Consider the following 11,851-nt stretch of genomic DNA (forward strand, 5'->3'; position numbering starts at 1 on the left):
GAAGAGGTAAAAGGGGGATAAATGGTGATGGAAGGAGACTTGACTTGAGGTGGTGAACACATTATACAATATACAGATGATGTATTATAGAATTGTACACCTGAAATCCATATCATTTTATTAATGTCACCCCAAAAAATTCAATTAAAAAATAGGCTAGAAAATGAGATTGGAATCCTTGGCTATCCAAATGCAAAAAAAAAGTGCACTTGGATCTACACCTATCATTATATTAAAAAATTAACTCAATGTGGATCATAGACCTAAATGTAAAACCTAAAACTATAAAACTCGCAGAAGAAAACATAGAAGAAAATCTTTGTCACCTTCAATTAGACAAAAATTTCTTAGGTACAACATCCAAGCAAAATCTGTGAACAAATTAATTAAGTTGGATCCCATCCAAGTTTAAAATGTTTGTTCTTCAAAAGGCAATGTGAATAGAATGATGAAAAGACAGGGCACAGACTGCGAGAAAGTATTTGCAAAGCAAAAGACACAGGATAATAAGTGCTGGTGAGGATGAGGCGTAACCAGAATCCTCACACACTGCTGATGGGAATTAAAGTTGTGCAGAGCTTTGAAAAAGTTTCTTACCATGCTAAACATTTATTTTATGATCCAGCAAATTCCACTGCTGGGCACCTGCCTACTCAGGAGACATGAAACACATGTTCACTGATCATTTGGAGATGAACATTCATAGAAGTATTTTTATAATGACTCCAAAGTGGAAACAACTCGAATGTCCGCCAACAGTTGAACGTACACACGAACTGTGATGTGTTCATTCACACGACGGAACGCTATTCGGCAATCAAAAGGAACGAACTATTGACACACGATGAGTGAGTGAAAGGCGCCAGACAAAAGTGACTACTACAAAAATGATTCCATTGACACAGAATTCTAGAAATGGATGGTAACAGAAAGCAAACCAGAGAGGATGCCCGCGGCCAGGAGGCCACAAGTAAAGCTTTCAAAGGCGCATGGAGAGACCTTTTGCGGCATAGGTGATGGTTTCACAAGGACGCATTTACGTCCGTCAACACTTTTTAAAAATGCACTTTATTGTGTGCCTCTTACACCAAAAATAGAGCCGTTGAACGAAAATGATGAGCAGAATCTTAATTCAACTCCTCAGACCCTCAGAAGATATTCTGCTGGAAGATGAGATGACGGTTAAAGCAATAGAAACAGGGTAGCAGAGTGAGGCCGGACTCGAACCCTGAAAGGAGCGAGTTTGCCTGGTAACCAGGGAACCTGTTCGAATCCAGAACACGGAGCTCGAATCCAGAACACGGGGCTCCAATCGCCCAGAAGCCCGCTCTGGAAACATCGCATTCGCACGGCAGACTCCTGGGTCGGACAGTCACCGAGGACACTTCGGCACGTAAACGGGGCGACCCGATCCTCGGGGTTTGCCCAGGGCAGCCCCGCTGACGCCCAGGGGCCCCACGGAACGTCCAGCCCAGCGCCCCGCGACCTCGCAGAAGCATCCGCCTCCTCCCCGCGCCCGGGCGCCGCCGCCCACCTGCCCACCTGCATGTTCCGCAGCAGCTGGAAGATCTCCATGGTGCGGTACACGATGTCCTGGACCGTCTCCTGCCCGATCCGGCACAGGGAGGCCGTGTTGACCTCCCGCGTGGCCTGCGGAGCCTGGGGCCCGGCGAAGGGCCCGGGCGCCATCCCCGACGCAGCCAACGGAGGAGTGGACATGGCGCGGCTGCGGCCTCAGGCCCGCGGGGCCGCAGGAGAAACGTTCGGGGGTCCCCTTGGCGACGCGATGTCGGCGGCCTTGGTGTGGGAAGGAGCTGGTGAGACTCCGGCGGCAGGATTTCAAAACAGCGGCCGTGACTTCCGTCAACGCTGACGTAACGCGTCATCAGACGTCATGGGTACCTCCCACTCGGCGCAACACCGGCCGGGATTGGTCGGGATGCCTGGGCGGCCCGGACGGACGGGTTGAGTAGCCAATCCCTCCAGAGGGGGTGGTGCTAGTGGCGGGAGCCTAGCAGGCTTTCCCAGGGTTGGTTTCCCAGGTGCTCAGCCCTTCTTTAGAAGTCCTGTTGGGACTCTTCTGTGTTAGTTTCCTTGCGGAGCGTTTTCTCCTATGAGGTTTGTAGTATTATTGTCCTTTTACAAGTAGGGGGAAGGCCCCGAGGGACTAGTTTGACTTGTTTAGTCGCGGACGGCTTGCAACTGGTAACCTGCGATTTGAATTTACAAAAAGAAATTCCAGATCTGGCATGCTTCCCTGGGACCTGATACAGACGCCCGAATTGCTATTGGTCCCGACTCAAATGTCTGTTTATTCGAGAAGCTTTTCTTCTCACCCTAAGTGTAAAATTAACACTCACCCCCCTTCCTCAATTTGGCTGTTATTACTATGTGCTATAGACTGTTCAGTTTGTTACTTTCTGACTTCCTCTCATTTTCTTATACACGCACTAGTATGCATACTCCATAAAACAGATACTGTGCCTATTTTATTTACTTACTGTATTCTTCAAACTTAGTGATTGGCACATAGAAGGTGCTCACTTAATACACGTTGAGTGATATAAACTTAAGACAAGCTAAAGTCATTCTCCCACCTACCTCTTACTGCCCATTTTCAAAAAGAACAAAAAAAATTCAAGAATGTGGAAAGGGTGATAAACACAAAATTATTGCATTTTAAAAAGTTTTTGAACACTCCATTAGTAAGACTTTGTAGGAAATGGTTACTAAAAATGACATAGGAACCATTATAGAAATTTTAAAAAGTGCTTTTACAGCTCCTTAGTGAGCAGTTACCATGTTACAAATATTCCCTGAGCACCTACTATGTGCTCCCTGCTAGAAATGGAGATAGAATAACGAGCAAGTCAGGCAAAAGCTCTGCTCTCATGAGTCAGGCAGAACGAATTATTGTGGGGAGTATCTTGAAGGAAAAGTTCAAGGTCCTAATATCAATCTGCTAACAATTTAGGAGATCAGGGGCAACCTGAAGGGAATAAGTTGGAAGCTGTTGGTGAATGGGGTCCATCTGGAGTGTTTTTCATAGAAAACGCCGTGGGAGGAAGGACAGTGCCCACACCAGAAGTGAGGATGCCTCCAAATGCTTTCTAGCATCTAAAGTTTAGGCTGAGAAGTGTTGGGAAGCAACGATGAAGACAGAGTCAAACCTTGGAGGACCTTCCAAGACAGGTCAAGCAGTTTGGGCTTTATTCTGAGCGAAAGAACAAGTCATTGAAGACTTTCAGGAGAGAAGGATAATTACCAGAAATACTCAATTCAGAAGGCTTATTCTGGCTGCTAAATAGAGAATGTTGGATATGTACTGCCTTCTGCCATCCCAAAGGGAGATAATGATGATGATGGTGGATCTATATTAGAGAAATAGCACAGTGGCTACCTGAATGCATTTAATAAGTAGGATCTGGAGGATTTGATGTTGACTGGATTGGGAACACAAAAGAGAAGAAGAAATTAAGGATGGCATGTATTTCTGCCTTGAACAAATAGGTGGTGTTTATGCCATTTACCAAGATGGGTTCCAGTGGAAAAAAAGATGTTTCAGTAACATTATGACTTGTATTAGTCCTATGTCCACTCTAACAAATTACCACAAACTTAGTGACTTAACACAGGTTTATTATCTTACAGCTCTGTAGGTCAGAAGTCTTAAGTAAGTCTCACTGAGCTAAAATCAAGGTGTTGACAGGGCTCTCTTCCTTTCTGGAGACTATTAGAAGGAATCTGTTTACTTATCTTTTCCAGCTTCTTGAGGTTGCTCCCATATCTTGTCTTGTGGTCTCTTCTATCTTCAAAACCAGCACAGCTAGTTGAATCCAGTCCATGATGCCATTTCTCTGGTTCCGAGTCCCCTGCCTCCCTATTCCCCATTTAAGAACACTTTTGATTGCATTGGGCCCAGCCAGATAACCCAGGATATCTCTTCATTTTAAGGTCAGCTGGTTTCCTGCTTGAATCCCCCCTTGCTATGTAACATAACATACTCACAGATTCTGGGGATTAGTATATCGACATCTTTGGCGGGGGTGGGGGGGGTACATTATTCTGTCTACCACATACTTCTAGCTCAAACTATTTCTGAATTTCAGATGCACATACCTAACAGCCTCTCTGACATCTTTTTTTTTTTTAAATATATTTTATTGATTTTTCACAGAGAGTAAGGGAGAGAGGCCGACGCTCTATCCACTGAGCCAAACCGGTTTCGGCCTCTCTGACATCTTGACTGGGAGGGCTAATTGGCATCTAAAGCTTTACATGTCCAAAAACAAACTCCTGATCCCTGCCCCATGTTCCCCCCCTCCCCCACAACCTTCTTTTGCTATGATTTTTCCCATCTCAGTAACTGGTACCACCATGTATTCAGTTGCTCATCTGTCTTCTGTTCTACTCACCATACTTTCAAGCCATCAGAAATTATAGTGGACTCTAACACTCAAACAAATCCTCTGTGGGACAACTTTTCTTTACCTCTTCCACCCTGTTCCAAGCTATCTTCTTCTCTTATTTAGATTGCTGGATGGCAATAAAAAATGCCTCCTACATGGATTTCCTTGCTTCTACCCTTTCCCCATTCAGTCTATTCTCATTACAACACCCAAAAGGGAACTTTTAAAAATATAAGTCAACCCAAAATGTCTTCCCATCATGCTTAGAATAAAATCCAAAGCTCCGTGATCTGCAGAGCTTCCCATGCACTGGCCCCTGGCTTCTCCTGCCATCTCAGCCTCTACTGCTGTTCCACATACACTCCAAGCTCCTGTCACTTCAGGTTCATTCCTTTTAGCTCGGGAAGCTCTTCCCTCAGATATTTCTCCAGGTCTCTGATTAGCTTGGTTTTCCCCAGCCACCCTACTTAAAATAGCTTGATTTGTGGTATTTCATCTGAATTTAGTAGCTTAAAACAACCCAAATCTATTAACTTATAGTTTTGTAGGTTAGAAATGTGGCACAGATCTTGCTAGCTAGTATCCAGGTGATGGCAAGGCTGTGCTTTCTGGAGACCCTAGGGGAGGGTCTGTTTTCTGCTCTTTCGGGTGGTTGGCGGAATTTAGTTTCTTGTGGTTGTTGGACTGACATCCCCATTTTCTTGCTAGCTGTAAAATGAGAGCCCTTCCTAGCTTCTATAGTTTGCTATATTTCTTGACTTGTGACCTCTTCCTCCATCTTGAAAGTTAGCAATGGTAGATGGAGTCCCTCCCATGCATTGAATCTCTCTTTCCTCTTCTTCTGTTATCCTTGTAGCATCTCTCCGACTCACCCTTCTGCTTCTCTCTTTTACTTTTAAGGGCCTATGTGATATTATTTGGTCCTTCCACATAATCCTGGGTCATTTCCACATCTCAAGGTCCTTAAGCTTAATCACATCTTCAACTCCCCCCCTCCCCATCATGAAATACAATATATTTACAGATTCCAGGAATTAGTGGGTCAAGTCAACATCTTTTTGGACTTCTATTCTCTCTACCACATGGCCCTCTCCATCTGTATCTACTTATCTAGCTTCATTTCTTTATTTTTCTTTATAGTGCTGATCACAAACTGACTATTTATTTTACTGTTTGTCTTCCTAACTAGAGAATAAATTTCTTGAAGTCAGAGATTGTCCTTTTATGTCACTTCGGTAGATTCAGCACCTACAGCAGTGCCTAGCATATAGTAAGTACTCAATAAGTAATTGTTGAAAGAACTATGAGTTTATCTGGGTCATCTTGAGTTTGAAATGCTATGAGATAATCAAACAGACCTGTTTAGTAAGCAGTTGAGTATATGTATGGGACCTGATGTTTGTTTGTTTTTGTGTGGGAGGGAAGCAGAAGGGGTTTAGAAGTGGTATAATGGTAACTCAAAAACATGGATGTCTGGAAATAAAATTCAAACCTGGCACTGCCCAACTATGGACAAATTAAATCAACCTCCATGTAAAGTGGGAATACCCATGGCAGCTACCTTTGTGGTTGTTGATGGGATTCAGTGAAGTTCTGTGTATAAAGTGCTTATAGTTCTTAGCATATAGTAAATATTCAGCATATGTGTGCTGTACCTCCTTTTACTATATGTGACAGAAGAATTGGTAAGTTGAGGAATGAAGTTGCTCCAGGACAGAACTCATAGGAACACTAAGGGGCAGAAAGAGGAAGAGCAGGTAACAATAGCAATAAACGTTGATAACGGCTAGAGGGACTGACAGTTTCATGCGTGGAAGTCACAGGAAGCATAGATTGATTCAGGAAGAAGCTCATGGTGTGCGGTGTCAGAGAGGTAAAGCAAAATAATCAACACAAAGGAGGAGTTGTTTTAATTTCAAGAATAAGAATATTCAATAGAAAATTCTTGACCAAATCCCATAAGTAGTGAGGGAGTGAAGCAGAGACTGCAGTTTCTACCCAGTATCTGCTCTGTCGTCTTCTCTCGCAGTGGGACATCTGGCATTTAGCAGAACACCCAGGGTAAAGGCTGGATTCTCAGCCTTCCTTGCACATTGGCAAGGCCACTTCACGAGGCTATAGCCAATGGGCTATACATTTGAGTGACATGTGAGGTTCTTGGTGGTTGTCTTTAAAAGAAGGGGGTCCTCTACAAAGCAAAAGAAAAACATCAACAAAATGAGGCAACCTATCGAATGGAAGGAAGTATTTGCAAACCGTATATCAAGATAAGGGATCAATATCCAAAATACATGAGAAACTCATTACAACTCAATAGCAAAAAAGACAAATAACTCGATTTTTTAAATGGGCATTTTTTTTAAAAAACGATATTCAAATAGACAATAGGTATCTGAAAAAAAAATGCTCAACATCACTAGTCATCAGGGAAATACAAATCAAAACCACAATGAGATATCACCTCACAACTGTTAGAATGATTATTATGAAAAAGACAAGAGATAACAAATCTTGACAACAATATGGCAATATGGAAACCCTTGTGCACTGCTGGTGAGAATGTAAAACAGTACAGCTACTATGGAAAAGAGTATGGAGGGTCCTCAAAAAATTAAAATTAAAACCACCATAGGATCCAGCAATTCCATTTCTGAGTATACATTCAAAAGAATTGCAAACAGGATTCAAAGAGATATCTGCACTCCCATGTTCATTGCAGTATTCTTCACATTAATCAAGATATGGAAACAATCCAAATATCCATCAGCAGAGGAGTGGATAAAGAAAATGTGGCATAGATATACAGTATAGTACACACACACACACACACACACACATATATATACATACATACATATACAGTGGTCTCCACCCCTTACCCATGGAGTATATTCCAAGATACTCAGCGGATTTTTGAAACCATGGGTAATACTGAACCCTATAATTACTATGTTTTTTTCCCATACACACATACTAGTACATACCTATGGGGGCTAGTATGTAAAGTGTGATTACACTGAACAAAGGGATGATTTACGTCCTGGGTGGGACAGAGTTGGTAGCACAAGATTTCATTATGCCACTCAGAAAGGCGCATAACTTAAAACGTGTAAATTGTTTATTTCTGGAATTTTCCATTTAATATTTTTGGACCACTGGTTGATAGCCATAACTGAAACCATGGAAAGTGAAACTGCTGATAAGGGGGCACTACTGTACACACATGAACACACACACACAGTGGCATATTATTCAGGCTTAAAAAAAAGGAGATCCTACCATTTGCAACATGGATGGATCTGGAAGACATGCAAAGTGAAATAAGTCAGTTACAAAAGGACAAATAATTCATGATTCCTTGTAAATGAGGCATCTAAAAAGTCAAATGTACAGAAGTAGACAATAGAAGGGCCGGGGGAGAGGGAAGGGTGATATCGGGAGTGTTGTTCAATGGGTGAAAGTTAGTTATACAAGATCAGTAAGTTCCATAGATCTGCTGTACAACACAGTGCCTATATTTAACAGTCAGATTTGGTGTCTTTAAAAATTTGTTAAGAGGATTGATCTCAGGTTCAGTGTTTTTAACACACAAACACACACTCCAAAGGGACAAAAGGAAACTTGGAGGTGATGAATATTTTTACTTCCTTGATTGTGGTGATGGTACAATGTCCAAACTCACAAATTGTATGTATTCATTTTATGCAGTTTTGTTGGATACTATTTACACTGCAATAAACTTGGGGGGAAAAGAAAGGAAAAAAACAAAGAAAAACAAAGGAGGCCCTGCAGTTTCTTCTTCCAACTAGCCGGGATGCAGATATCATGGCTGTGGCTCAAATAAGCTCGTATTTGAGGGTTTTCTGTCACCTGCAGCTGAAGTGGAAAATTTGGAATTTGCCCCCAGCTACATGTGGTTCTTTCTGATACCAGAGTAGGTTCTCCTAACACAAGGATTCACCACCTCTGCTTTCAGTGACCCAAAAGGCAAACTGGAATCCCTCTCCAGCTGGTTCCCCGCCCTACCCCGCCCCCCGTGCCCCAACTTCTCCGTTTCCCCCAGCACCACCCCAGGCTCTTATATAATTGCCCAGGCTCTTACATAATTGTAGATTGGAGCTGCTTTGTTTATGTCCTCTTAGAAAATACTGGCCTCTGCATTTTCTAGCACCTGGGAGATGTGACCAATTCTGGGTTGGTTTTGTGGAGTCAGGACTGTGTGGTGTTGAATCAAAGGCTACAGCATAGTTGTTAGTGTGAACCTAGAAATCAGTATTTGAGAATACACTGAGTGGAGAGCTGTGGGCTTTCTGAGTGGGCAAGGAAGACATTCGGGTTACAGAAAGATATAATGGGAGGAAGGCTCTCCTCCAGCGAGCACAGTGGGACCAGGCTTGCTTTGTCTTTAAATAGATAGTTCGGGAGTCCCAAACTGCCTTGCAGCATAGGCATTTCACTATTAGATTCTTATACTTTTCATTATATTGTGCATGTCATGGAAAAGGTTCAAAGCAGTCCAGGTACATTTGGAAATATCACTGCATAGGATCTAGCAAAGGGGGAAGATATGCATAAGCCCTCACTGCCATGACCTTGGCCTTCCAGTAGTTGTGTTGAGATGCCCCAGTTTAAGCATAATTTATTCATGACTAATAGCCTATATTTTTCAATTCAGCCACTCATGTCAGGCATAGTCCCTCTAGACACAGAATTATTGAATTTAAACAAACACTTATTGGGCACCTATAATTGGTCAAACTAACAAGCATTTAGGTTGATTTAGACTATTGCCCACCTAATTAGTATTCCAATTTAACAAACTGTGCTAATTGGTCCCTCAAGAGTCATTAGTAAAGGTTTCATTCGCTTCACAAATGCTCATACTTAGAATTCCATACTTGAGAAATGCATGAATTAATCACAACTTCACACTCAAAAAAGGTTCTTCCCCCAGATTGAGAGAATTTGTTTGCCCCAGTCAACTATTTTTTGACTATTTAAGCATCTAGTGTTTCCTTTTCATGTGTCACCATTATTGGCAAACAAAAGTCCAGTATTTGCCAGGATCAGGAGATATTTGTAAATATCATTAGTGAGGGCATGAGGCTTTAATTAGACAAATATTTGTAAATACCATTAATGAGAGCATGAGATTTGGGATGAAAGGAGTCAAGCTGTATATGAACGTGTCTATTGTGTGTGGTTGTTTTATACCATACATCCCAGTTGATGGATTTTCTTTTGTCATGTTAGAAGTAAATATTTCACTCTGCCTTTTTAAGAGGTATAGTCATCAAACAAACTAGTACAAACTTATTATAAGGCTTTTGTAATTACTGATACTTCTAGGTAAGTCATGAAGCAGAATAAAGCATATGATTTAACTGCAAGAATTTTAGCACACTATTCTGCTACAACTTCTCTTGTGTGTTTTGTTTTTAAACTTTTTAAAAGAGTACTGCATGGAAATACCACCTGTATTATTGTTAATAGCCTAAAGAGTCATCTTCAGGTTTTGTAGTACATTAGAACAATCAAACACTTGTTCAAAAATGCCAATATTGACTACACTCCTCCTACCTTAAACCACATGAAATCAACTTTTAGAGATCAGGTCATCCTTTTTCTTTTCCAGCTTCTTCACGAATGTATGCAGTCAAGGCACGGGAAAGGACACCCAGGAGACAAAAGTTGGGAGGTTGGGGATGTGGTTGGGAAAGAGACCAAAAGTGTCAAAGTTTTCCTAAGCATCACAGAATAACATGTTGGGTCTTAAGTGGGTTGTTAATAAATCGACTATTTTCCTGCTTGTTTATAATACCTACAATTATTGAACCTCTATGTGTTAGACATTGTAGTCGGTATTTTACATATAGTATCTTTAATCAATATGTCCACAAGGGCTAAAGATTTTTTCAGTCTATTTCCCTGTGTTGGGGAATGGGTCTCAGTAAGGCTAAACACATGTGCAATGTCACATAGATTATAAGGAGTGGAGCCGGGACACTGATCCTTTACTTTCTGTCTCAAAGCCCCGTTCTCTCCCTGCTTCGTCATCCTACCATTCAGGCTCCAATTCTGCACGATGTCTCTCTTTCCTTCCATATTATTTTGACGGGGGTATCATTTACTTTATTTCAGACTTAGGGAGCTGTTGGTCCCTCATAAAGGGGTTACATCTATGCAATATATTTCCAGACCTGCACAAAAATTGAGATCTGAAGCAGAATTTTATTTGCATTACAAAGGGAAGCCCACTGTCATTTTCCCTGGGTAGTTCTCTTTTATCACAAAGTACACTCCAGGTGTTTGCTCACAAAAGCCTTCAATAAATGCTCGTTGAAATGAATTGAGTCCCTGGGAAAATGTTTAGTAAGATCAAGTGAATCACTGAAACAACCATGGCAGTTCAAAATCATATAGAATTTAAGAGATCTATTAGCACCTTCAATTGTGCCTTAGCACATAAAAATAAATGGTAACAACTTGAAACTCATTAACAGCTTGTTCTCTGTCCTGTATGATCAATGGTTTGCTTTCACTTAACAAGACTTTTTTCTTGCTGTTTCACAAAAGAAGAGACGAAGACTAATGGATAAACATACCAAAAATCGGGGAAGGTTTATATATTCTTAAGAAGACAATCTTTCCCAGTGAAAAACATGGGGGTTTTATCCAGGAGTTGTTTTCTATCCATAACATAGTAAGTTCTGTTTGTGTCTGTGAACCTGGTTATTCTGTATAAGGCTAGGTAGGACCTTTTTTCTTTCTATGACCCATATGATGTTCATTTATTTAACACCTAATGTGTGCCAGACACTGTTCTAGGTCCTGGGGATAAATTGTTGAAGAAAGGAAACACTGCTACCTGTATGAGCTTATCGTGGGTAAGACAAACAATAGACACATCCTATATAATAAAAGGGTAATATGCAAATTGACCCTAATGGCAAACAACCGAGAACAACCAGTTGCTATGATGTGCACTGACCACCAGGGGACAGACTCTCAATGCAGGAGCTGCCCCCTGGTGGTAAGTGCTCTTCCACAGGAGGAATGCCACTCAGCCAGAAGCCAGCTCATGCCTGGCCAGCACAGTGGCAGTGCCAGGAGCCTCCCCTGCCTCTGCAGCAGCACTGGGATGTCCAACTAACAGCTGAGGCTCACTCCCCGAGGGATCGAGGGATCCAGGGATGCCAGAGAGATGTCTGACTGCCAGCTTAGGTCCTATCTCCTGGAGAGCAGGCGTAAGCTGGCAGGTAGACATCCCCCAAGGGCTCCTGGACTGCCAGAGGGCGCAGGCTAGGCTGAGGGACACCCCCCACCCCCCGCCTCCAAGTGCACGAATCTTGTGCACTGGGCCTCTAGTAGATTAATCAAATAATAAACCAAATGGTAATACAGTGCTAGTGGTAACATGGGCTATGGAGAAAAAGAAATCA

General features: G+C 42.1%; 1 protein-coding gene across 1 annotated transcript in view; it reads right to left on the reverse strand.

Annotated features, from left to right (window-relative positions):
- MED30 (mediator complex subunit 30) overlaps positions 1 to 1,879 on the reverse strand; it is a 17,978-nt gene extending 16,099 nt beyond the window's left edge. Inside the window, exon 1 of the mRNA XM_006769107.1 lies at positions 1,543 to 1,879. Within this exon, the coding sequence (XP_006769170.1) occupies positions 1,543 to 1,719 (177 nt within the window). The 5' untranslated portion in view covers positions 1,720 to 1,879. The remainder of the gene's footprint in view (positions 1 to 1,542) is intronic.
- Between the last annotated feature and the right edge of the window lie 9,972 nt (positions 1,880 to 11,851).

This window comes from Myotis davidii, unplaced genomic scaffold (assembly GCF_000327345.1).
Source record: "Myotis davidii unplaced genomic scaffold, ASM32734v1 scaffold1, whole genome shotgun sequence".
NCBI lineage: Eukaryota > Metazoa > Chordata > Mammalia > Chiroptera > Vespertilionidae > Myotis > Myotis davidii.